Source organism: Oryzias latipes, chromosome 5, assembly GCF_002234675.1.
Source record: "Oryzias latipes chromosome 5, ASM223467v1".
NCBI classification, from domain to species: domain Eukaryota; kingdom Metazoa; phylum Chordata; class Actinopteri; order Beloniformes; family Adrianichthyidae; genus Oryzias; species Oryzias latipes.
In genome coordinates, this window is record NC_019863.2 from 1,796,498 (window position 1) to 1,823,016 (window position 26,519).

Sequence of the window (26,519 nt, forward strand, 5' to 3'; positions counted from 1 at the left end):
ACAGCTAACATGGAGGTCTTTATTAATTAACTATGTTTATAGCACAGCGCCACACGGCCCACCAAAGCGTCAGTCGACATGTCGTAACCGTCGCCGTGCACACGCAAACGAACGCGCTCTCCTCATCCTTAATGTAAACGTTGCAGGCTTGAAGAGTGATACAAAAAGCAAAAAGGTGGTCCTCTAAAGTTTTTGCTCTGTCCGAGTCTTGAGGGGGCGACACAAAAAAAAGGTTTTTGTATAGCTGTTTGGGTTTTGACAAAGTCAAAAAAGTCCAGAACTTCTTATTCACTGCAACCACAAACACTCACACACTCATTCAAAGTACGCAATATTTGAGGAAAGTTCAGGTAAAGTTCTTCCTGTTGAATGCTCACAGTAGGCAAAGGGGACAACAGTGAGAGTGAAACAATTAGCAATGCTTTCTGATTTTCTTTTTCACTTCAGGAAAAGGCCTTGTGTGTCGGTTCCCTTGTGTTCTCACAGGGCGAAGAGTCTGTTTTTCCAGTCACACCTGACCTGTAGCTGCATTACCTTTTAGCACGTACAAAGTACAAGGCATTGGTTTTGGGGTAGTACTTCACATTCTGTTTTTTGTCCATCAGACCTCCAAAGATAATGAGCTCTCCTCGGCCCTGCACCACAGTGTGAAGGCTGGTTTCTGGAGGCCCGGTCACTGCGGGCGTTCCATTCCCGTAAACCTTCCAGGACACGACCCCGGCAGACTTGGCCCGGGACACGTCCAGGACGTACATCTGCATTGGCTTGCAGTTGAGAGACTGGTACAAAGGTTTTCCTACATTTAGGCTCTGTGGTGGGTGGTGGCCAAGGCGTCGCGCTATCGGCGGAATAGCATGTCCATCAGCTCCAGCAACTTGTGGGGGGCTGGAGGAGGATGACGGAGGGGTTCCTGAAGGACCGGTTCCGCCTCCCCCACTCCCACCAACAGAAGAAGTCCCCTGTGTCTGAAGGGAAGACGACGATGAGGATGGCAATGATGAGGAAGGCTTGTTCTTCACCGCCTCCAGTCCTCGTCTTAAGGCAGCGGGAGACACCGCTCCGGGGGGTGTGAGTGGGGAGCTCGAGGGGGGGGTGTGCAGGCCATTAGTGCTGGGAAACTCGGGGTGATGAGCTGCAGAGGGCGGAGACTCCCAGCCATAGTCTGTGGATGCGGCTAGGTGAGGGCGAGAGGGAGGAGACGCCGCCTGAGCTGGGCTGGTCCGAGGAGAGGGGGAGGACCCGTTGATTAAAGGAGGGAGTGGAGGAATAGGAGGGCTATCTGGGCCCTGTGAAGGTGAAGGCTGCTGGGAAGAAGATGGGCTGCAATCTCGCACGCCTCCTCGAGCCGATGGTCGCGGCCTCAGGGTGCCCCACCGGCCGTTCACGCACGGAGCTTCTTCTGCAGCTCCCAGGACAACGCCAGCGGCGCCGCTCCGAACAGGAGACTGGGAACGCAGGGAGGATGGCTCCGGACCCAGGGGGGCGGGCGTGGCACTTATGGGGGAGGGGCGGGAGTTTAGGCTCGGGCTGAGGGGAGCACGCCCAGATGGAGCCTGCGAGAAGACCACCACGCACTGGCCCACCTTTAGGTCCAAACAGAGAGAGACAGAACAGATTGACGGGGGAAAGGAACACATTACAAAAAAACAAAGTACAGAAGGCAAGATTTAAAACCTTGTTTTTAGATTATAGTAGTAGGTTTAAAGGTTGTCATCCGGACTTGGTTTTTAAAGTTAGAAGACGTTTCACCCCGTTACCAACGTACTTATCCTACATGGTTTTGGGTTATTAAGAGTCCTTTGTCCTCAGCTGAGGGTTGGGGAGACAGTGACTCCCTCCCCAACCTGGTCATCTCTTTCAGCTCTTAAAGACTCAGGTGGAACTGGTTTGGTTTGTTTAGGTTTCAAGACACTGCCGTAGATGGATGGAAGAATAAACCTGAGACCACCATTCTTATTAAGAGAAGGTTTATCCTTCTTGACAAAGATGGCTTCTTTCACTCCTCGCTCAAACCATCCTTGCTCTCTGGCTAGAATTCTGACTTCACTGTCCTCGAATGAGTGGTTTGTGGCCTTCAGGTGGAGATGCACTGCAGACTCTAGTCCACTTGGGTTGGCTATGCAATGTTGGTAAAGCTGTTTGTGTAGAGGTTGTTTGGTTTCTCCTATATACTGTTCCTTGCAGTTCTCTTTGCAGTGGATAGAGTACACAACATTACTCTGTTTGTAGCTGGGAATTTTGTCCTTTGGATGAACCAGTTGTTGTCTGAGAGTATTAACAGGTTTGAGATGAACTGGGATGTTATGTTGTTTGAAAATCCTTTTAAGTTTTCAGACAGGCCTGAGATATAAGGAATTGAAATACTGTTCCCTTTAGGCTCTTGCTCCTTCTTGTCTTGTTTTCCTGTATGTTGGGATCTGGTGAATGCCCACTTGGGATACCCACAGGTTTGGAGGGCTTGGCGGATATGTTGCTCTTCCTTCTTCTTTCCGTCAGAGCTTGTGGGGACCTCCTGGGCTCTGTGTTGTAATGTCCTGATAACGCCTAGTTTGTGCTGTAAGGGGTGATTTGAGTCAAATAACAGATACTGATCTGTGTGAGTAGGCTTCCTGTACACTTCAACCTGGAGCTGTCTGTCATCTCCAATGATCACTGCACAGTCTAGAAAGGCTAGACTATTCCCCTTTGTGTCTTCCCTGGAGAAATTGATGTTCTTGTCGACTGTGTTGATATGATCCGTGAAAGCCTCCACTTCCTTGTTTTTAGATGTTCATTTGTATCTGACCAGGTTTGAAGGTGTTTGATCTTGTCTTGGCTCTACAACTTCTAGAAGCTTTTCTCAAAAATCCTCACAGTAGTAAATATTTTGTCTCATTAAAAGCAAGGATGTAGAAATAAGGAAATTATTATTCAAATGAGTCAAATTCCCTTTGCTCCATTCTCTGGACAGTAGCTAAACTTTATATTAAGAATCCAAAAAGTCAATGTAATTTTGGGGTTCTTTTTAGTGATGTTTTTTAAAGTTCAGTAAATGTTGATAAGTTAGACTGCCATTCATTGTCATTAGATTTATGTTCTAATAATAAGTGCTACTTTTGGATTCATGAATATGGGCCGACCTGCACTAAGATCATTTTGCTCACATTTTGCTCTAAAATATGTCAGTTCCACTTATCACACTAGTCTATAGTTAGGTAAAAAATACAAACCACTACTTAGAACTTCTAAAAAAAACTTTTTTAGAAGAAAGTTAGCTTTCTTTCAGCTTATTTTTCTCTTTTGTATACTTGTGTGAAACGCTTTCTTTCTAGAATTTGATAATTTATTGTAAGATTTCTTGTTATGTAAAAAAATACTAACATCTACTACGGTCTAGTGATTTTGTTTTTAATACTTTTCTCTTTTTATTTTTAGGCCCATTCTTTTGCAGAGCAAATACTTGGATTGTTGCGATCCGTTCCAGGAAAAAAACAGTTTGATGTCCCAGATCGCTGTTTTGTGCTCTTTATAAATGATATAGAGTGAAGTAAAAATACACTTCAGGAAATGGAATTTTCACTCCAAACTGCAACTAATGTTGGTTTTTAAGTATATGAACTAATCAAGGCGTATGAGCAAGATTACCGTCACCAGCAATAAATACAACTTCACACTAAAGCTTGAATTAAAATATAATTAATATGAAATTCTAAATATTAGGAAAATCTTGTGATCAGTTGGTGTATAAAACATGTTGGAAACACTTCTGTCAGGACTGCGAGTGTTTTCTAGTTGTTCCGTTTTTATTGAGGTTTTGCTGTGTCTTCATTTCCCATCTTCTTGTCAGTGCTGTGTTTCCATGGAAAGGAAGAAACGCCTGATCCGAATAAAAATGTGTCATCTAAACACGCCGTTCTTGGGCGATGTCCCCTAAATTGGCCGTTGACGATGTTTGTTGTCAACCATCGGGGTGGGGGGGGGTATTTTTACATTTTTTGTTCTTATATAATTGCTATTTGTTATTTTACTTTATTACTTTATTTATTTTATTTCCCAACTAATGACTAATCCGCGATGATCCAGTATAAACTGAGGGGAAGTGACTTTAACAAAAAAAGTAACAAACAAAATAGACAAGAAGTAGTCCGCTCCCGCACTTAACTAGTCAAGTGGACCGGTGGAGCGCAGACTTACAGCTTTGTGTTTGATGGGAAGGGGGAGGGGGGGTGCTTTGTTACATGAGCGGTGTGGGAGATTTAAGACTGTGATCCGTCCCGCAGCTCTAGGGGAACAAGCTACCGAACTCAGAACCGGGTCTAAAAGTGTGTGTCTCTGAGCACAGCTCGGATCGTCAGCACACACACACACACAGCGCTGTGGGGCTGTGTGAGCTTCAAAGCAGAAATGTCGCTTAGTCCTTAGAAAACATTCAAAGAATCACGTGGATTTGTGTTTCCAGTCGTGTCCCGACTAAATAAATTATTATTATATTATTATTTATCCTCTTCACCCCTGTCGGGGCATAGGGCGTCTACTAGGTCTCTCCAGCCTCTCCTGTCCTGGGCCGCGGTTTCTAACTGGCCCCATGATAATCCAAGAGATTTGGCTTCCGCCGCCGTTGTTCTCTGCCATGTTGTTTTGGGCCGTCCTGGATTTCTTTTGCCTTGTGGGTTCCACTTTAGCGCTTGGCGAGTGATACTGTTTTGTGGTTTTCGGAGCGTGTGTCCGAGCCATCCCCACTAAAGACTAAATAAAGGCTGATGTTATTCCCACATGTTTACGTGCAGCCAGGATGCAGCGCCACCCAAAGCTAATGTTGTTAGCCCGTGTTAGCATACTGCTAATCCTGGCTTCTTTCCGGCTCCGTTCAGAAAAAGCACTGACCACACGGATTAAAATTTAAATGATGAGCGAACAGGTGTTTCATAATAATCGTGACATTATTAAAAGCATGTTTAGAAGATCGTCTGGTATATTACCAAGCTGACATGTCAATGTATATAGCCGCTCGGCGATGTTTAACATTGTTTTGTATTGAATTGTTACATTCAATAAAGTTTAAAAAAAAAAAAATAGCCGCTCGGCGGAACTTGTATCCTCTTCCGGTTTTTCAAACCCTACTGCGCATGTGCGAAAGATTTATTCCGACCGAAAGTGTGACCTTAGTGAGCGTTTGTTATATTCTGAAAACATTTTTCTGGAACCATGAACGCGGTTGGATTCTAATCCGACCATTGATCCCATCAAGATATTTTGCACATGTAACCGCGGCTTATGGTGTCGACTCGCATGGTGTCTCTCCATCGTGATGTCAGTCACCCATCACGATGAACGATGGTATCGTCCATCGGCACAACCCTAATCTCCACACAGTCCTGAGAAACCGTGTAAACAATCATTTAAATTTGTGTTTCCAGTCGTGTCCCGACAAAATAAAGGCTGCTGTTATTCCCACATATTTACGTGCAGCCAAGATGGACATAGCAGCATTGACCACATGGATCTTAAGTTCATCCAAAGCTAGATGTTGTTGTTGGCACGTATTAGCATAACCCTAACTCTTGCTTTGGACCAAGTATAAACCACTGGCCGCACAATTAAAAAAATTCTGAGCACACAGGAAGTTTAATAATAATCCTAACAATGATAAAGCCACGTTTGGAAGATCTTTTCGCTCTGTGTTGCAGCTTTGTGTGTTTACAACAGAACTCGCTATTTAGTTTCTGGTATTTTAGACACACCAAAGTGTGGCGCATGTAAACGTTTCATATAGCTATATAACGTTTTTCGGGGCCTATGTACACAGTTCTATTTTGCAGATGTCATCGCAGCTATTGATCTACTAGGACTGTTGTCAGCTAAACTTTGAGGACGAAAAACCATTTTCAGGATTTGCTGTTAAAAGTTTAGCTGATTCTGATCCGCTGTTCTAAAGGTATAAATGATGATGATTAAATACATGTTTTACTTTTCAGTAAAAAAACATACATCTAGTAATCATTCAGACACGACATTTGAAGAGTCGTGGTTTAATCTGTGAATCGGATCGGATCGTCCCCTAAGGAACAACCCACAGCTCTCCTGAAAAGCACACCTACCTTACAAGCTGGATGACACCACAGCTCTGGAGCTCCATGGTCCTCATTTCCCACCTGCAGCTGCTGCCATCTCCACGCTGGACTGTCCATGTGGAGGAGCCAGGCGTCTTTAAGGAGCTTGAAGCACAAAAGTGTAAACGTCATAACTGACCATCTTTGCTTTTCTGACACAAAAATTGAATAATAACAATAAAGACAAAGACCGTACTGCATTAGGACCACCACAGCCTCCCAAGATCAGCAACGTCTTCTCATCAATGACAATCTAGTGAAAAAAAGTTTGTTTTACCGGGAGAAATGACGGCATAACTGATTTATCTGCTTAGGTCCACTAACCTGTGACTGGCCTCCACGCGGGTGGGGCGATGGGCCAGAGACTGCGGGTTTGGACCACGCCCACTGCTCAAGATCCAGAACCCAGACTTCGTTACTCCTAATTAATAGAAGTAAAAACACAAACACTTGTGAGGTGACAGCTGTTCTTCAGCATTGCCTCATACACAGGTGAACTCCATGACATCACTTCCTATGAAACACCGGGCTTTGCATCAGAGTGTCTGCAGACTTAAACCCGTCTGAAACCCACGCAGAGAGCAGGAGCTTTTGACTGTGGGGCCGGATCTGCTAGCTGAATAAAACTGCAGCCCCTGAATGCCACCATGCATCTAAAGCTTAGCTGGGTTAGTAAACGTCACCTGACAGCTTCCCACTGACAGCTAAAAATGCATGAGGTAAGGATTGCTGCTGTTGCTGCACTGGCTATCCTGTCTCCATATTTTCTGGGCTGCTAAAGAGACAAAGGTCAAAGATATTTCCTCGACACATCACTGTAGACAAACACTTAAATAAGGTGTGGTTAACAGGAAGAGGATCCAACAAGAGCTGTGTCATCTCACCTGAACCTCACAAATATCTCTGTTCAGTGACAACAATCATCTTTCCAACTTAGAAACAAAATGTGTTTCTCCTCCTTTTCAACCAGCTCAAAATCAGCCATTTCTGTCATATTTTTGTTTCTGTTTCAGAAAAAATTGACGCCGTCTGGCAGTCCACCTTTATTTATTCATGTAGTCGTTTTATATTCTATTTAGTTATTAGCCTTAAGGTGTATTTTCATTCCGCATTATTTAACTTGGTTTATTTATTTCTTTTTTCTTTTTGTCAAATGTTTTTAAATGACATCATAAATTAAAAAAAATTAATTGCTTCAGATAAAACTAAAAACTACAGTTTGTGAAGTACTTTCTGTGTAATGAAGAGAGTTTCGAGCAAAAGTAAGGATTACAATTTTGTAACCTTCTAAAAATAACCCACAATAGGTGAAATCCAATTTCAGAATTATTCCAGATGTTTTAAGGTGATAAGACTCCTCACTACACCTTTATACTCTTTTCTCAGACAGATGGGAACAGTTTCATTCTTCTCTCTCTTGTTTAAACTCTCAAAGATCAAACCTTCATAAAAAAAACAAGTCCAGTGTTACAGAATGAAAACAAAGATCTGCTGGTGATCAAAGATTTCTGTAGATTTGAAAAACTGAACGATTGGTTGAAAATGGTTTACATCTAATCAGCAAGAAGAAAACAAAAAAACAAAACAACAACAACATGCGAAACTACACAAATATAAAACTTGTAAAACTGCAAAACCACAAAAGGTTGTAAGACGTTTTAGCAAAGGACCAGTGCTCTACAGTAATCCACATATTAATGACCACTAAGCTACTTTATCCTAACTATGTCATTTATAGATCTGTATACTTTAAAAGTTGTTCAAGGGAAAAATGTGGTCCATCAACAGTGACTGAAGTTATTTTCAAATAGTAACAATAGTCAGTCACGCTTTTGCTAAAGAGGAACCCGGTAGAAAACGATGCAACATAAAATATAGAATCTCTGTCATGAGACAGGGATTTTGTAAAGCTGCCATTCTTACATTTGACGCGCTCCCAACGATCCACCAAACACCACCATGTTGTTTCTGATCACAGAGGAAGAGTGGCCGGCCATAGGTGGAGGTCCATGTGTTGTTACTATACAATTCCACCTGAGACAGACACAGAAAAAGAACCACTAAAACAATGGGAAAGAAATGTACTCGAGTCAAAGTTTGAGATCGTCTACCACAATGACACCTTCCAACCCAACCCAACCCAACTCAACCCAACTCAACCCAACTCAACCCAACTCAACCCAACTCAACCCAACTCAACCCAACCCAACTTACCAGTTCTTGGATGGGGAGTAGGTGTGGATTTCATCAAAGAACCTTTCTGGTTGGTGCAGAGGGTAAGGGCTGGGCCGTGTCCACCCCCCAAAAAGCACTAATAAATCTTTGTGCATCACGAGAGTCGCTCCAGCTTTAGGAGAGGGATAGGAGCCTGGAGAAGATGAGAATACATTTAACAATCATGTTTTCATAAATATACCTCATTCAATCAATATTAAGCACATATAGAGATAGGGAAATGCTAACTGATCTGTTAAGTCATATGTTAAGTCTTTATTTAGGTTCCTTTATTTATTCATGGTCATGCTGACAAACAAATCAACTCATTTTTCTGTGGTACACATTTATTAAATTGCCCTCCCAAAGTTCTTCACACAACAATGTTTTTTTTGTAAGCAGAGCTACGTGTTGTAGGGGTACAGAACTGCTTCTCTGTGCAGAAGTCTCACCTGAGGCTAAAGGGCGAATCCACTCTTTGCTGTTGAGGTCGAGTCTCCATAGGTCATTGAAGGCAGCATTGCAACTACTCTGTGTGCAGCCCCCAAACACATACATGGACTGATTTAGGTCATAATAACATGAACCTGAACACACAGAACAACAAAATGTTAGCAGAAAATATTGTTGAAAACTTTAAATAAAAGTAAACAGCAGCTTGAATGAGAGGTCAACATGTTTAATGTGTTCTTAACCAAACTGTGCTTAGTTACTAAGGCCGAACATCTGACCAGGGCTTTCCTAACTAAATGTAGTGTGTTCTGGCCAAAATACGTTATTTTTTTATAATAATTGCTACCTGCCATTGGCAGTAATTACTTATATTGTTACAGAACTTATATTACACATGATTTTGTGTACTTTTGTATAAAAAGACATCTCTAAATATAAAAGTATTTTTCCTCTTTTTGCTCTTTTTTTATAGCATGTTTTTTTTACTTAGTCATACAGGACGAAAGAAATGTGTGAATGAAATAATAATAGACAGACAAAAAGCACTTCAACGTGTTACAGCAGCTTGTACTAACTGTGTGAAAACCGCTGAGTGATTGGGGTTCCTGGGTATGGGTATGTACGACTTTCCCACTGGATGTTTCCCTCCTGGACTGCTCTCAAAAAACCATGGTAACACTGATGGGCAACACCTGAACCAAAGAAAGTACAAGTAGTGATGACACTAATGACAGGGATACACAAAAAGGGTTTTAACTTTTAAAATAACTGTTCCTGTGTGTGCCCAAGGAGATGAGGGTACTAGGGCTGGGCGATTGATCGATTTAATTGAATTTGTATATTTTGACTACCGGTATTTAGTTTCGGGAAAATTGAGATGTTATTTTTCCAGCTCTCTGCTCTCTTCCGTTGTTCGGAGTAAACTCAGTCGGTTGGTCTTTCGCAGAGCGCAGATGTGAAGACAGCAGCAAGCAGAGAGGAGCTACTTCCACCAGACTGAGAAAAAAAACTAGTGCACGTGCCGCACAATTTTTTGTCAAATACATTCCATCATTTGGCATTTTTGTTAAAGAAAGTAAAAGCTAGGCCTGCACAATTACTCGCAAACTTATCGTTATCACAATTTCAAGCTGTGCAATATCCATTTCGCAAAAGTCCACGAAAATCCCAATAAATGGTAAACCTTAAATGTGCTAAAACAATCTTTTGGCAACTTGGACGATTTAATGAATAGAATAAATCCTTTTATGCATTTGGCCAATCAGATGGAGCTTTTATGTTAGATGTTGCCCTCCTAATTAGATGAGGGTCATTTGGAGAATAATTTAAAGTATTTTGACTCTTATTTAAATTAAACTTTAAATTCAAACAAACAAAAATCGATTAAATCGAATTTGGAATGAAAAAAATCGTAGATTTTATTTTTCGGACATATCGCCCAGCTCTATGCAATGCTGAACATAATATTAAAAAAAAAGTCAAGCTGTGAAACTATTTAGTAGAAAAGTATTTACACAGACTGGAGAGACATACCTTTAATTAGACGATACCACTGCTTGCACACAAGTGCGGCAGTTTTGTGCTCCTGGTATGGAGATAGGAAGGACAAAATATACTCAAGAACTTCTTCTGGCAGCTCCACCATTGTTCTCCCTTCTCTTTTGGCACCACTGTCCACACAGCCTTCTTGTGTACATGACCCCATCTTTAAATCTGCTTCCTCCGTTATCCCAGAAGCGTCTATTCCATCCTCTTCTGTATCCATAGCAACCAAGTATCCATCTTCATTGTCAGGGGGATGGGACATTATTGTCTATGGATAAAGGCACAAAAAAACATAAGACTAGGTGAACAGGAATTACCTTATAAAGGCATCCACTTTACATTGTAAAAAAAACATTATGAACAGAATTTGAATGCATTGGTTGCAAAGAAGAATAAAAACCTAACACAAATCTCACAAAGACTGCAAACAAATATTGAATAATCTGGCCAAAGCTTTCAAAAACCCATCTTCACATCGAATATAAAAGATGAAAAAAGAAGAAAAAAACAACTGCAACCATCCGATCCTTTTTAAAGCTAGATGTACAAATGTTCTTCGTTAAAACCAGCAATTTATTCGTCCTCAAAATTAAACTTAGTTCGGCTAATAATGCTAATTTAACCAAGGCTCGTTAATGTCAATAAAGAAACATTAACAACTGTATCTGATATATTTCAAATTATGAATCAGGATATATAATCTGCATTTCGCTTGCACATAAATTTGCCGTAAATTTAACGTTTAAACCTAAAAGATTAATTGAAAGCAAGCTAGCGCTAGCTAACCCATCATATTCGAAGCTAATGCTAGCCAACAATTCTTGATCTTTAACTCCGTGAGTTCTCCAAGTGTTTATTTTCTCTGCATTATCGTGTGTTTAAAGAAATGTTAAACCCCACTTTCACTTTCCTGTCGACTTATCATCCCTGTAAGTAGACAGTGAGAGCTAAAACCGCATCCTCCTAGCTTCTGTAGATGATCTTTGCTAATGTTAGCCTCAGCATAGATGTGGCTGTGTGTGTGTTTGTAAGTCAGTCTTCTGAATTAACTTCTACAATATTGTCAACATTACAATAAAACGGCCGAAAGGTGGTTGGTACCGTTGGTTTGGACCTGTTGTGTTCTGGGCTCAGAGCGCGTGTCTCTGCTTTCCGGCTCCCCGGTATCAGCTCCGGTGAGTCCTCAGCAGCCTCCGTACGGTCGCCATCTTCCGCTGAGCGCGTAGCAGCTTCCTCCTCCTCGCCCGGCAGCTGAGCTCCGCTCGGGCTGCCTCCGTCCGTCTGTGTGGAACAGGGCGGATCCTCGGACGCTGCCCCCGCCGAGGGCTGGCTGGCTGCCGCCTGGGGGGCCGCAGGAGACGGTAGAAGACGAAACAATGAAAGCTTACATGGGCCGCGTTTCCATCCGGTAACGGCGTCCTGTGAAGTGGCGCGGTGCTCCTCCAGCCCGCACTTAGAAATGATTGACAATAGGATGATTATTAAATAATTATTATTTACAAAAAGATTGACAATAGGATGATTATTAAATAATTATTAGTTTAAAAAAAGTTTAAAAAAAACAACACATTTTGTACCTGGGATCAATTAAGATGAAAACAACATTTTAGTATTAGCACAAGTGAGTGAATATTTTTTTGTTTTAATTACTTCAAGAAGAAAGTAACATTAGTGAAATGAATATGCTTTAGCCAAAAGTAGAACACTTAATATTTATTTTAGTGATAATACTAGTGAGTGTAGGAAGAGTACTAAGTCTGCAACGATTCACTTTCTCCATAATTTGGTTCATTTCTTGATTTTTGGGTCACTGTTTTGCTTTGGTTTGATATATGATTTGTGTATTACAGAACAACAAACATTTCTTAAAAGAAATAAATAGAACTTTCTAAGTCTGGACCGCTAAAACTGAATCTTAAGAAAGTTTTTAAAAAAAAGACCCTCCTTTCTCGAAATTTTATTTTATTTTCTGTCAAGCCAAATAAAAAGATTCTTATCAAGACAGTTTTTTTAACAGCAAAATAATCTTATGAGAAACATGCCTTGGGAATTTTTTTTCTTAAAGTTGGAATTCTTGGTAGGACAATTTTTCTCACTTCAGTGGCAGATTTTTGTCTTTTCTTAAAGAAAATCTGCCAAGGCATAATCTTTTTTTATTCGTTTTTTTATACTGTTTTTGCAGTGTGTAAATACAGCAGGTGCTTTTATCAAAATGTAGTAGAGCTGCAGCGCTGCATTCTAAAAAAAGGCACTCATAAAACATGCAAGGTGGGCGGTCTGCATACTTACAGACCAGCTGCTAGTGTGATGTTTATAAATGTTTAAGTCTTTGAAAGTATTTTTAAGGTTATGTAAACAATTATTTGAGCACTCCAAGTGGTGACTTAAACATTAAAGGCAGTCATGTATTTCTCAGTGTATGTGTGTGATAACCCAAATATCTTTGCCTCAAAACCCCTCAAAAGAGGTGTCCTTTTCAACACAATGAATAGTGATGTACATCTACGACAGCATGCAGACCAATATATACTGTATGTCTGCTGCCTTTTGATGATGGAACCCACTATTTACCCACTATTTACCCACATGAAAGACCCACTCCAATGAAAATCGTGTTTTTGGTTCAATTCAGTTCAATTCAACTTTATTTGTACAGCCCAAAATCACAACAACAGTCATCTCAATGGGCCGGTGTTTGAAAAGTAAACATAAAATCATAAGGATGATGACAACATAAAATTGAATAGGAAAATCCCAAACTTAACTAACTAAACAGACTAAACAAAAACTGGCATCTTGGACCCTCCTTCGTGGTAGAGAAAAACCCATTAAAAAAAACGGATTCCGGAAAAAAAGAAAAACCTCAGGGGTGTCCACATGAAGGAGGGATCCTCCCCCAGGATGGAGAGGTGATGAACCAGAACTCTTAGAGAATAATTGACTTATCTAACTCTACAACTACATGTTGAAATAGTCCAGCAGACAAGCTTCATCCAGATGGAGTTGGGGGAAGGTTGGGGGCGCGAGACGAGCCAGAGGCAGGATCCAGAGCCAGGTGTAGGAGCAGGAGTAGAGACGAGGTACTCGGTCAGGAACAGGAGCACGGATGAGCCAACTGGAATCTGGAAGCACTCCCACTCCCCAGGAGGGGAAAGAGGGACAGTACATGAATCCCACTGCACCAAACAGAGGCATGGAGAACTCTTTTTTTCCCTTTTTTTTTTCATTTATCTTCTTCCGTTTGTCCCTTTCGGGGTCACGGGGCTGCTGGAGCCTATCCTGGCCACTTGTGGGTGAAGGCAGGGGACACCCTGGACAGGTCGCCAGTTTGTCGCAGGGCAGAGTGTCCACAATCACACACCCACGCACTCTCACATTCACACCTAGGGACAATTTCCTTCCATCCATCCATCTTCCTCCACTTATCCAGGTCGCGGGGGCAGCAGTCTAAGCAGAGATGGCCAGACTTCCCTCGCCCCAGCCACTTCCTCCAGCTCTTCTGGGGGAACCCCGAGGCGTTCCCAGGCCAGCCGACAGACACAGTCACTCCAGCGTGTCCTGGGTCTTCCACAAGGCCTCCGCCCAGTGGGACATGCCTGGAACACCTCTCCAGGGAGGCGTCCAGGAGGCATCAGGACTAGATGCCCGAGCCACCTCAACTGGCTCCTTTCAATGCGGAGGAGAAGCCGTTCTACTCCGAGCTCTCCGCGGGTGACAGAGCTTCTCACCCTAAGGGAGCGCCCAGCCACCCTACGGAGGAAGCTCATTTCAGCCCCTTTATTCAGGACCTTGTTCTTTCAGTCATGACCCAGAGCTCATGACCATAGGGACAATTTAGAGTTACCAATGAACTTATTAAGCAATGTTTTTGGACGGTGGGAGGAAGCCGGAGTCCCCGGAGATAACCCACGCATGCACGGGGAGAACATGCAAACTCCACACAGAAAGGTCCCCCATTGGCATGGAGAACTGAACGAATGATAAATGATCAAGAATATAGGACAGACGGAGAGTAGAAGTAGATCAGAACAGAGGACAGAACCCCAGTGCACCATACGTTCCCCAGCTTCTAACCTCTAGCAGCCCACTAACAACAGTGTGAACGTAGCCTAATTGTTATTGTTCTTACGTTGAATTCTAATATGTTACCAATAAGTTAAAAAATCTCTGAATACTAGCTAGTCTGACAATAAGCCTGTCCAAAGAGGAATGTTTTAAGCCTAAAGGCCTGTTTTCACCGGGACGAATTTCGCCCGCGATTTTCGCCGACGTTTAACGCCTCGTGACTAAACAAAGGGCACCAATGTGAGTGTGCACACCAACGCGAAAAAACGCCACGCGTCAAAGCGTCACTTTTTAAAAAAAACGCCTCGGGTTTGTTTTTTTGGTTTGACGTGCTGCGTCGAAAACTATACGACCAATGAGAACGGCGCTTTTGCACACGTGTCTGGAGCTTCTGAAGTTACAGTAAAACACAACTTGGGGGCGCTCAAACATCAAACTGCCTTTCTGAGCACACATACCAGCGCCAAGTAGCGTCTACCAATGAGTTTTATCACTAGAGGAGACACGCCCGCTTTAGAAGCCTGGCCGACGGTGGCGGAGCACGACGCCATCTTGGTGAGGTCGACGACGCCCACTTGACATTGATTTCCATTGATTTTGGTGGTGTCTAAGTAGCTTTTATAAACTGTATATATTTTTAGATTTAAATATATTTATACATATATATAAATATATTATATTTTATGTATATAATATATATATATACATACATCATTTGTTGTTGTTAAAGAAGAGTCAGCCTTAAGAGGAAAAAAAAGAAGAGTCAGCCTTAAAAGCTCAAACTTGAATGAAAATGCATTGTTGCAGGACTTCTTACAAATAAAAAAATTATTAGAAAGAATTTTTAAAATTAATTTCTAAACATTTAGAAGTTTTAGACCTCTTCGACATGCAATTTAAATTATTTAGAAAAACCCAACAATAAGTCAATAATAATAATAATAATAATATTAATAAATCAATCGTAAGTCAATACAAACAATAAATAATAAGTCAATAAATAATAAAAAAAAATAATTATATTATTATTATTATTAACAACAACAACAATAATAATAATAATAATAATAATAATAATAATAATAATAATAATAATAATAATAATAATAATAATAATAATAATCAAAAGAAGTCCAAAAGTGAACAATAGATTTACCCTAAAAAAACAATCTGGCCTCTTATCAAAATCTGTTTCCACAAATGTTTTGAACAGCCAGACTGTATTTCTAGTTGGTACCACAGTGATCCATCTGGGTTAACTCTTTTGATAGCCAAGATCCACTTTTTCCTGAAGTCTGAGTCCATTGGAAACCTGACTCAGTCACTGAGTCAGAAATGTATAAATCTGTATAAATAGCCTAGTATGCTGTATACAGGTTTAGCAAAATAAAATGTACATTTATATTGACAGCAAAATAAATGTACATCATGCAGCATGTTGATAACAGACCTGCAGCATCAAGCATGTCAACATGTGTTCTATTAATGAAGCCCCTGCAGCCTTAAAAGAAAAAAAATTAAAATACTTACCTGTGAAATGATATACCTTCCTCCTTCATGGACTCATTTTTCTGATTTTGGCAGTTGAAACCCGCACGATGAACTGGCATTATGCAAAAAATGTGTTCACATGCATTCACTGCAGCAGTAACTTGACCTCACCAAGATGGCGGTGCTCTCCTCCCATGAGGAACCACGTGATGTCTCCTCTAGTGATATAACTCATTGGCGTCTACACTGCCACGACGAAATAATGACGGACATTCTAAAATATCCCTGAACCAAGCACCAGTTGGAGCTACTGGTGCGTGAAATATTCATGTTTTCTTTGTATGATTCTGACAAGCGCGTAAATACTTGCTCTCTTCTTCTGAGGGAAAAGCAAGTTTAAGAAGCCTAAAGTTGCGCAGCGCCACCTTGTGTACAGGAGTATTTCTGTTTTACATTAAGCGCCATCTAATGTCAGGGAATGAAATTGCATGTTCGCTCGGCTCATCGTCAGCGAAAATCGCCTGGGTGTGAACACAAAAAACGCTGGCGAAAAACGCTGGCGAATATTCGTCCCGGTGTGTACGGGCCTTAACATTGAATGTAGAAACTGAGTCGGCCTCTCTTCCATGAGCTGAGAGCTTATTCCATAAAACAGGGGGTTGGTGGCTAAACGCTCTACCTCCAACTGTACTTTTATTAATTCTAGGAACCACAAGCAGTCCTGCATTTAGTGAGTGAAGTGTTCTGTTTGGATGGTAAGGGACTATGAGGTCTTTAATGTAGGATGGGGCCATTCCATGTAAGGCCTTATAGGTAAGCAGGAGAATTTTAACTTGATTCTAGAATCAACTGGGATCCAGTGAAGTGAAACCAACACAGGAGTGATGTGATCTCTTCTGCTAGTTCCAGCTAACAATCTAGCAGCTGCGTTCTGAACAAGCTGGAGACTTCTTAAGGAACTCTTAGGACACGCTGCTAACAAGGAGTTACAGTAATCCAGCCTCGACGTAACAAATGCATGGATGAGTTTTTCAGCATCACTCTTAGAAAGTAGATTTCTGATCTTAGCAATATTCCGAAGGTGAAAAAAGGCAGTTCTACACGCCTGAGATATGTGAGCCTTAAATGATAAATCCTGGTCAAATCAAGGTTTCTAACTGTGGAATTGGGGGCTATACTTATGCCATCCAGGGAGACTATCTGAGCAGACAGAGTATCTCTGAGGTTTTTAGGACCAAATATAATGACCTCAGTTTTTTCTGGGTTCAAGAGGAGGTAATTAATTGTCATCCAGGTCTTGATGTCACTGATGCAGGCGTTCAGTTTCTCTATCTGGTCATTCTGGTCAGGCTTCATGGATAAATACAACTGCGTATCGTCAGCATAACAATGAAAATTGATGCTGTGTTTCCTGATTATGTGTCCTAAGGGCCGCATGTAAATCATAGGAATAAAATCATGTTGACCTCAAATGTGCTTCAGCTGTTTTTTGTGTTTGTTTGGTCTGAAGATGATTTTTTTATTGTTTTTAGACATTTTGAATCACAAATGGGAGGATACATACCTTCTTGAGATGAAACATCTTGTTTTCGAGAGGGTCCTCCTCTCCAGTATAAACAAATTCAAACAAGCATGGCAGAGCAAAAATCAGCAAAGAAAAAATAAACAAAACTAATTTGGCAAAAACGGATGACACAAAACACTCACACATATTCATAGGCAACACAATAGCTCACAATTTACACCTCTATATATATTATATAATACAGACCAAAGGTTTGGACACACATTCTCATGCAGAGTTTTCTTTATTTTCATGACTATGAAAATTGTAGATTCACACTGAAGACATCAAAACTATGAATAAACACATGTGGAATTAAATACATAACAAAAAAGTGTGAAACAACTGAAAATATGTCATATTGTAGGTTCTTCATAGTAGCCACCTTTTGCTTATATTACTGCTTTGCACAATCTTAGCATTCTGTGGATGAGCTTCCAGAGGTAATCACCTGAAATGGTCTTCCAACAGTCTTGAAGGAGTTCCCAGAATGCTTAGCACTTGTTGGCCCTTTTGCCTTCACTCTGCGGTCCAGCTCACCCCAAACCATCTAGATTGGGTTCAGGTCCGGTGACTGTTGAGGCCAGGGGCCTCATTTATAAAACTTTGCGTAGGATTTGCGTCAGAAGTGGCGTACGGATGAAACATAGGACGTGCGTACGCACAGAAATATTCGGATTTATAAAACCGTGCGCACGCACATCCTACGCATCTTTCCCTTAATAAATCACAACCAATTCTAAATGCAGCGCAGCTTTTGTGGCTTCATGACACGCCCATAGTTGCCCATAAATAGTCCGTGAAACGCCCACAAATTAATATTCATGGCTTGCAAAACCATGGCAAACACAGAGAGGAAATCAAAAAAACAAAACTTCACTCAATGTGAAGTAGAAGTTATCGTTGGCGAGGTGGAAAAGAGGAGAAAAGTGTTGTTTGGAGGGCACAGTGTGGGCTGATTACAAAAAGGCACGTGAGTGGCAGACGGTGGCAGACGCCGTAAATACTGTAGCCTCACAACCTCGGACCGTGGCCGACATAAAAAAGTAATGGTCGGACATCAAAGTCGTCAAAAAAAAGTCTAGCGCTCCATCGCAAGAGTATCTCTGCCACCGGGGGGGGACACCGGAGCGCCAGATGCACAGGGTGACGCGTGTGGTTCCTCCGAGTGCTCCTCTGTAACGCCGGGCCCAAAAGCCAGCAGAGGTCCAACAGGACGGCTCGAGGAAGTCGGAACCGGCTCATAAGCCACTCGTCCTCGTTTGCCAGCAAGTCTTCTTGCTGTCTAAAGATGTGTTCACTCTGAATTCTTCCATTTGCCACATCTTCTAAGAGTGCAAGATCAGCCATTGTGCGTCATTACGCATTGTGATGGGGCATTTTATTTCCCTCCATTTAATTACATCTGACAAGCTACAGATGTCGGTAATAATCGACGTGGAAATGGGAAATTGATCTGCGCAAATGTAATTTCTTGTTGCTTTCTGAATGGTTGAGACATACGCCATACATTGTTTTATCAAAAATAAAACAAACTAAAGGCATATGTATGAATACCATAATTCCGTAGCTTATGAAGAAATGTTTTACTATGAAAACAACTTTCCCCAGTGGACAATTAATATGTCTGTCTGTCTGTCTAATTGCACCTATATCTGCTCCGCCAGACGGACACACTGACGAGAATATCAGTTTTGTACATTATTTCGTTCTGTTAACTATATTATTTATGAGGATGAATTGCACAACATGCCAATATTGCAGAACATATTTCACTTTTCATTTTGCAAATATGTGTTCATTTGAATTTCTGTTGTAATTTTCGTTTGATTTTTTTGTTTGTTTCACTGCTGATCGATCAAACGGGTGTTCGTGTAGCTGTTAATTGTAAGACTTGCTTTGTGAAGTCTTCATGTCATTTCTGAGAGGCAGGATTGTCATTTTCACTTTCACGTGTTTCTTCCATCTGCCGACGGTGTCGCCGTTTCTCATTTCACCCGTTTTTGTGCGTACGCCTGGGTCAGAGCTTGCGTGAAGGACCGCACATTTTCCCGTCAAGTTTGCTTTTTATAAATATCAACTATTGCGTAGAGAGTGGCGTACGCCTTCTTTTGTGCGTACCCAACGTTTATAAATGAGGCCCCAGGTCATCTGGTGCAGCCCCCCATCACTCTCCTTCTTGGTCAAATAGCCCCTACACAGCCTGGAGGTGTGTTTGGGGTCATTGTCCTGTTGAAAAATGAATGATGGTCCAACTAAACGCAAACCGGATGGAATAGCATGCTGCTGCAAGATGCTGTGGTAGCCATGCTGGTTCAGTGTACCTTCAATTTGGAATAAATCCCCAACAGTGTCACCAGCAAAGAACCCCCACACCATCACACCTCCTCCTCCATGCTTCACGGTGGGAACCAGGCATGTAGAGTCCATCCGTTCACCTTTTCTGCGTCGCACAAAGACACGGTGGTTGGAACCAAACATCTCCAATTTGGACTCATCAGACCAAAGCCCAGATTTCCATGGTCTAATGTCCATTCCTTGTGTTCTTTAGCCCAAACAAGTCTCTTCTGCTTGTTGCCTTTCTTTAGCAGTGGTTTCCTAGCAGATATTCTAGCATAAAGGCCTGATTCACACAGTCTCCTCTGAACAGTTGTTGTAGAGATGTGTCTGCTGCTAGAACTCTGTGTGCCATTGACCTGCTCTCTAATCTGAGCTGCTGTTAAGCTGCCATTTCTGAGGCTGCTGACTCAGATGAACTTATCCTCTGCAGCAGAGGTGACTCTTGGTCTTCCTTTCCTGGGGTGGTCCACATGTGAGCCAGTTTCTTTGTAGATGGTTTTTGTGACTGCACTTGGGAACACTTTCAAAGTTTTCCCAATTTTTTGGACTGACTGACCTTCATTTCTTAAAGTAATGATGGCCACTCGTTTTTCTGTACTTATCTGCTTTTTTCTTGCCATAATGCAAACTCTAACAGTCTATTCAGTAGGACTATCAGCTGTGGTTCCACCTGACTTCTGCACAACACAACTGATGGTCCCAACCCCATTTATAAGGCCAGAAATCACACTTATTAAACCTGACAGGGCACACCTGTGAAGTGGAAAACATTTCAGGTGACTACCTCTAGAAGCTCATCAAGAGAATGCCAAGAGTGAGCAAAGCAGTAATCAAAGCAAAAGGTGGCAACTATGTAAATTCTGTCTGATAAAAGCTAGGAACCGGATATTGATAAATCATGTAATAAAATGGTTACAGTATAACGGGGTGGGATTATATAAGTTCGCTTCCATCCACTCCCTTTCAAGCAATATTTATTAATATGTCTAATTATCCTAAGTTTGATTAGTCACTGTATGAATGTATAACTGATGATTATATTGCTTTTGTGTGTTATTTCTACTTAATTGCTTGAAATAAACCATTTCAAATCAAATCAAAATCAAATGTAGAACCTACAATATGACATATTTTCAGTTGTTTCACACTTTTTTGTTATGTATATAATTCCACATGCGTTAATTCATAATTTTGATGCCTTCAGTGTGAATCTACAATTTTCATAGTCATGAAAATAAAGAAAACTCTGAATGAGAAGGTGTGTCCAAACTTTTGGTCTGTACTGTATATAGTATAGGTTATGAGTTATGAGTTCATCCAACATTGTATTGAGTCAAAATCCTGCTGCAAAGAAATATTAATCTCTGTGATACTTGGCTTAGAGCAATAAATAATTGCATCATCTGCATAAAGATGAACATTACATTTTGAACAGCAATTTGGCAGGTCATCAATAGAAATGGAGAATACTATTGGCCCTAGGGTCGATCCTTGAGGGATATCTTCGTTTATTGCAGTAAAATTGAACAAGCTTACCCTAAATAACAGACCCTGACAGCGATAATGAAAATAAGAATTAAACCACAAGAGTGACATATTAGACAAACCAACTGCAAATGATTGGTCCAAAAGCAGGTAATTATATACCAAATCAAAAGCTTTTGTAAGGTCTAGGAAAGTTGTACCTGTGCACATTTTATTGTCAAAGTTGGAAAAAGTATCGAATTTCATAAGCGCAGTGGTGGAGGAATGCAAACCTCAGGTGTAACACCTTGAAGAATCACAGAAAACATGATGTCAGACACTTTCCTTTAGAAAAAACTTAGACAATGGAACATCCATTCAGATTAAATACTCACCAAAACCCAGCAGGAGCCACTAAGTCTTACTTCACCCTTGAGAGAAATAAGACACCATTATAATAAACATAAACATTATGATAAACACAATAAACCTTATAATAAAAATAAATGAACTGGTTTTTTTGGGGTATAATCAAAAAACAGGGATGAAAAGTAAATAACCTTTTTTGTTAAGATGAAATAGTTTATAACTTCTGACAGAAGTTCACATAACCCTTCTCAAAATAAAAGACACCCAGTGTCACATAGTAGATGGTATTATCTAAGTAGAGATGAAAAAAAGTGTATTTTACCATTTTTGTTGAATCTAAGACAGAGATGTGTAAATCTATAACAAACCAAGATGTAATCAGAGCTAATTAATTGACCCTTGCCATATACAGTATTTTGAACCATAGGGGCACTTAAAATGCCTGTTCAAAGAAAGGCAATCGGCCTTTTAACCTGGTATGCCTTAAATATGAATTCTGGTTGGTCTTACTTACCTCCAGTTGATAAAAGGCGCAAAATAAAGTTCGACTTTGTTAAACTATGACGCCACAGCTTGATGGACTGTTGTAGCGTCACAGCGATTGCAGTCAGGAGCCGGGCAGTGCTACTGTCTGTACTGTTTCTCAACTGCTTGTGGTTGACTTAAATTGCTTACTTATTTACTTTACATTTTTTTTACTTTACTACTTGCTTATTTTTTACTATATATTTACTTTTTTTAAAAAAAATGTTGTGTTTTTATTTAGACAGAGAGCCACAATGAAGGAATAAAAGAGTCACATGTGGCTCTGGAGCCTCAGATTGCAAACCCTGCTCTAGAAAATGCTTAAACATTTGAGTTTTCTAACACAAACTTGAATGTTGTCCAATATTGAGCTGTAAAAAAAACAAGCAAAATAAAGCAAGAGAGGCATTTCCTCCTAACTAATATCAGTCTAATTTCCATGATGTTTCAAAATCAAGTGAAATCTAAAATTGATGGAAACAAAATTAACTTTAAAAAAATGCTTTGAGGAGGAGCTGCTGTTTAATATCATAATATCCAATCCAATCCACTTTATTTATAGAGCACATTTCCCAAACAAACGGTTTCCAAAGTGCTGTAAGGAGACTAAAATTAGTTAAAAATGATTAAACAAAACAAATAAAGGAAAAAACAACAATTAAATAATACAAATAAGATTAAAAAACACAGATTAAAAACACAAATAAAGATAAACAATATCATTGTCATATCTATTTTTTGTCTAATTTTCCCTTTTTTTTCATCTTGTTTAAAATAAACTGATCAATCAAAATCCAAAATCAGGATGAATTCAGAGGAAAGCTCCCATAGCATTAAATAAATTACTTCTTTATAACTAGTGTTTTAAATGACCTTTACCTTATGCAGAGATTTGTTAAACACCTAGCAAAACAGTCTATATATGCATTGAATACTTCATTTATCTATCTAGATAGAAGACCTAGTATAAATGGTCCACTTCTAACTCATGGAAACATCGGTAATGAATGATGGATTTCATCACTTTCCTCTGCGAGGTGCTTGTGAACCCAGTGCACAATTGCTCTCAAACTGGCCTAAACTGAGTCGTCGATGTTTGCATCTTCTGCAGCAATTATCAAGCTGAGCATTTCAAAAATGCCATCCAAACGACTCAAAATAGCGTCTGCCGACAGACCGTATTCATACAATCAAAATTACTAAAATTTTATGATTGTATCGCTCAAATAATATTCATGGCAGAATACAATTTATTACCGACGAATATCCAAAGGTTAGTGGAAAAAATTAATTTCTCATACATGAAGCACGTACAAATAAAAAAAGATTTTGTGTTTCAATTTGTGGAGTGAAGTTGTGGTACAGAACCAGTAAATGCTTGAAACAATGTCCAAACATAAAATAATTTAAGTATAAATACAGAAATATGATCATTGATAAATATGTACAAATACATAACAATACAGAACATCAGCATTTGTAAATCTGCATACTTAGAAAATACGTTTTGTTATTCATTTGTGTGTTTTTTGGAAATGGGAATTACAGAATATACACTTGGGTAGGGCACTGGACTTTGATGGTTGGGGTACTGGGTTTAGTTGGGAAAGTAAGGACTTCAGGTAAAGGGGGTGAGAGTTTATAAGATTTTTCTTCTTATCACTCACTTTTGGACTTTTGTTCTGTATATAATTTTGTCTTAAAATTTTGTCTTGTCTTGTTTTGTATAATTTTTTTGTTGTTTTATATCATTTTTGTCTTGTTTTTGTCTTATTTTGTTATTCTACACTTGTCCATAATAAAGAAGGTTACTTACTTACTTACTGTTTCTATTTGATCCACTACTGTCAGCAAACCCATGCGGATGTGGCGAAATATGTCATCTTTCTAACTGGCACACCACAGAGCGGGTATCTAGGAATACGAGTTGATTTCAAAGGATCAGCCAATGTGCATTTAGATCCCACCCATTTTCACTGATTCACTGAAAAAGCTTCTTATGAAATAAATAAGTCATTCTAAAAAAAACAGCAAGGTTAAATAAAAACAAAGATACTTTGGAAAATGTTGATTTTGAAATCCGAGTTTCCAAAACAAAAGCCATGGAATTATAATAATAGTCAACATGATTAAAAATAAATATTTTAAAATGCTGCTTTAAAATAATGAACAGGTTTTTAAAAGCAAAATGAATAATTTTTCTTAATGTCATGGCTAATTTACAATCTGTGTGCACATTTTTTACAATTTCATGATCTTTTTATGTATTTATAAGAGATTTATTGGTGGATTGTGTTATTGCACAAGGTCATATTTATTTTTTTAATAATGAACAATTTGGGACTCCATAGGAAAACAGACTCAAGACACAAATGAACTTCTTAAAGCGACATATTCACCACCGTGTTCAGAAATATAATCACACCTAAGTAGAAAGTCAAACTCATGCTTCCATTACCTCTAAAAGCACAAAATGTTGTTGAATTTTCACATTTTTCAGAGAATATTTGAACTTTAGGAACCACAATTCAATGTGAACACATGGGGTCATTTTGAACTTTTATTGGGCTGCATGGGGGCGCAGTAGTTTGAAGCACACCTGACGCTACCATGCAGATCCCTCTGAAAACGCTGCAGTAGCAGCAGACGATTCAGATTGAAATAGACCCGAACAAACGGCCAAGGTTTGGAAGGAGAAGATAGAGGCAACTTTCCTGTATCCGGGCGGAAGCTGATATACGCCGGAAAAATCTTGCAATACAAAATGCCAATCAAAGACTAGAGAATTGATGAGAAAAAATTTGTTTTTTGTGTTTTGATGATGGTTTCCAAGGCTCAGCCTGCAGCCACCACCTCTGCACCAGCACCACCATTAGCATTCAAAAAGTGATGAAAAATCTTTTTCCTTTGAGAGATTAATCACTCGAAAGAGGATTTTTGAACAATTCAGTTAATCAAAGCTAAACACTCATCTGCAACGACAACAATAATAAAAGTTCTTATTAATTCTGTCTTAGAAAGTTTACATTATTCAATTTAAAAAATGTAACTGTTTGCTCTTTTTCAGGTTTTCCTTTAAAGCCCAATAATAATTTACGTCATGTTGATTTGCTACCATTAAAATATGAATTAAGGTTAGAACGAATAAAAATGATGTAAATTTGAAATGTCTTTCGCCGCTGTGTATTTGTTTTTTGTTTTTTAACCCTTTATTCGCTAATTCAAATCTTTTTTTTACTGAACATTTGCAGAATATAATACAAAGAAAAACATCATTTATAACACATTATGCGAACACAGTTCTGAATTCAGAATAAAATCATTTTAACCTTATGAAAATCACATCTATTGAGAACAAACTTATAAGTAACGCAGATTTTTAAAAAAAACTGGTGTTCATAACCAAATAAAGCAATCACAGAAGGAAATAAATAAGTTACTAAAAATAGAAAATTAAAAAGAGAAATAACAGGAGAAAAAACATAGGAATGCGAGAATAAACTTATGTCGCTAATCCAAAGGATTTACAGATGTTAATCGCTTTTTGAGTCTTTTTATATTTTGAAGTAGAAATTAATTTTGAATGTTAATGCAGTTCCAGTTTAAGTACGAAGAATTAAGGTTTTTATTAGTAAATTTACTTTTGTGAATATTAAATTTAGCCATGAAAAACAAAATATTTAAAAAAAAGAAAGCATGCATCTTCCGTTCCAAAACTATGAAGACCAAATATTACGATTTTATAATAAAGTTGAAATCAGTAAAAAAAAAAAAAAAGAGTTGCTGATTTGTCGCTGTTTTTTCATAATTTGTAAGTGAATTCACAAGACCAGAATAACTTAGAGTGTGTTCCAGGTTGCTTCTGGCAGAAAGTACAACTAGTGTTTAAGTCTACTTAAATTTAGCTAAGTAATGTTTTTCTGGGTTAATCTGTGTATTACCGGTAGTTTAAAAGAGATTTCTTTAACTTTGTTTGTTATGAAGATTTTTGTGACAAAGACCAGACTTTTGTCCATTCAATGTTGGATATAAAATTAGCCGAATAAAAAGTAGCTGATGGAACAGAAACCAAATTATATTGAAACAAGCCGCTGGGCGTTTTTAAACTTTTTTTTTCAACAAACTTTATTGTACATTTTTCAATTTACAGACATTCACAGTCACTTGCACAATAAACAATTGTTAATATCAAACACACATATAAGACCGAAAAAACAAAAAACAGTAATATTTTTAACAATGTGTGTACCTCTTTGATTTTTTTTATTTTTTTTTTATAGATGCTCATATACAAACCAAGTTAGGGTGAACAAACGTTATAAATGCACATATAGAAAAAATAAATAAAAATGAAATAGTAGGCAAAGGTAAGGCAAAAACAATTCAAAATAATAATACTT

At 39.4% G+C, this 26,519-nt stretch overlaps 1 protein-coding gene across 1 annotated transcript; it reads right to left on the bottom strand.

Moving 5' to 3' along the window:
• Nucleotides 1-5: 5 nt before the first annotated feature.
• Nucleotides 6-11,834, bottom strand: fbxo42 (F-box protein 42). Its single transcript, XM_004086102.4, has 10 exons — nucleotides 11,403-11,834; nucleotides 10,290-10,569; nucleotides 9,332-9,448; nucleotides 8,756-8,890; nucleotides 8,304-8,457; nucleotides 8,013-8,123; nucleotides 6,414-6,510; nucleotides 6,286-6,342; nucleotides 6,078-6,194; nucleotides 6-1,583 (listed from the first exon to the last, which is right to left on the bottom strand). Exons 2-10 carry the CDS (start codon nucleotides 10,561-10,563, stop codon nucleotides 531-533), a joined length of 2,115 nt encoding a protein of 704 aa, XP_004086150.1. The 5' UTR covers nucleotides 10,564-10,569; nucleotides 11,403-11,834; the 3' UTR covers nucleotides 6-530.
• Between the last annotated feature and the right edge of the window lie 14,685 nt (nucleotides 11,835-26,519).

Excerpts from the sequence above, each read along its gene's own strand:
- fbxo42 (XM_004086102.4), bottom strand. The coding sequence starts at position 10,563 with ATGTCCCATCCCCCTGACAATGAAGATGGATACTTGGTTGCTATGGAT. Across the intron at positions 9,449-10,289 it reads GTGGTATCGTCTAATTAAAG|GTGTTGCCCATCAGTGTTAC; the intron begins GTATGTCTCTCC and ends TCTTTGGTTCAG. Across the intron at positions 6,195-6,285 it reads GCTGTGGTGGTCCTAATGCA|CTCCTTAAAGACGCCTGGCT; the intron begins GTACGGTCTTTG and ends TTGTGCTTCAAG.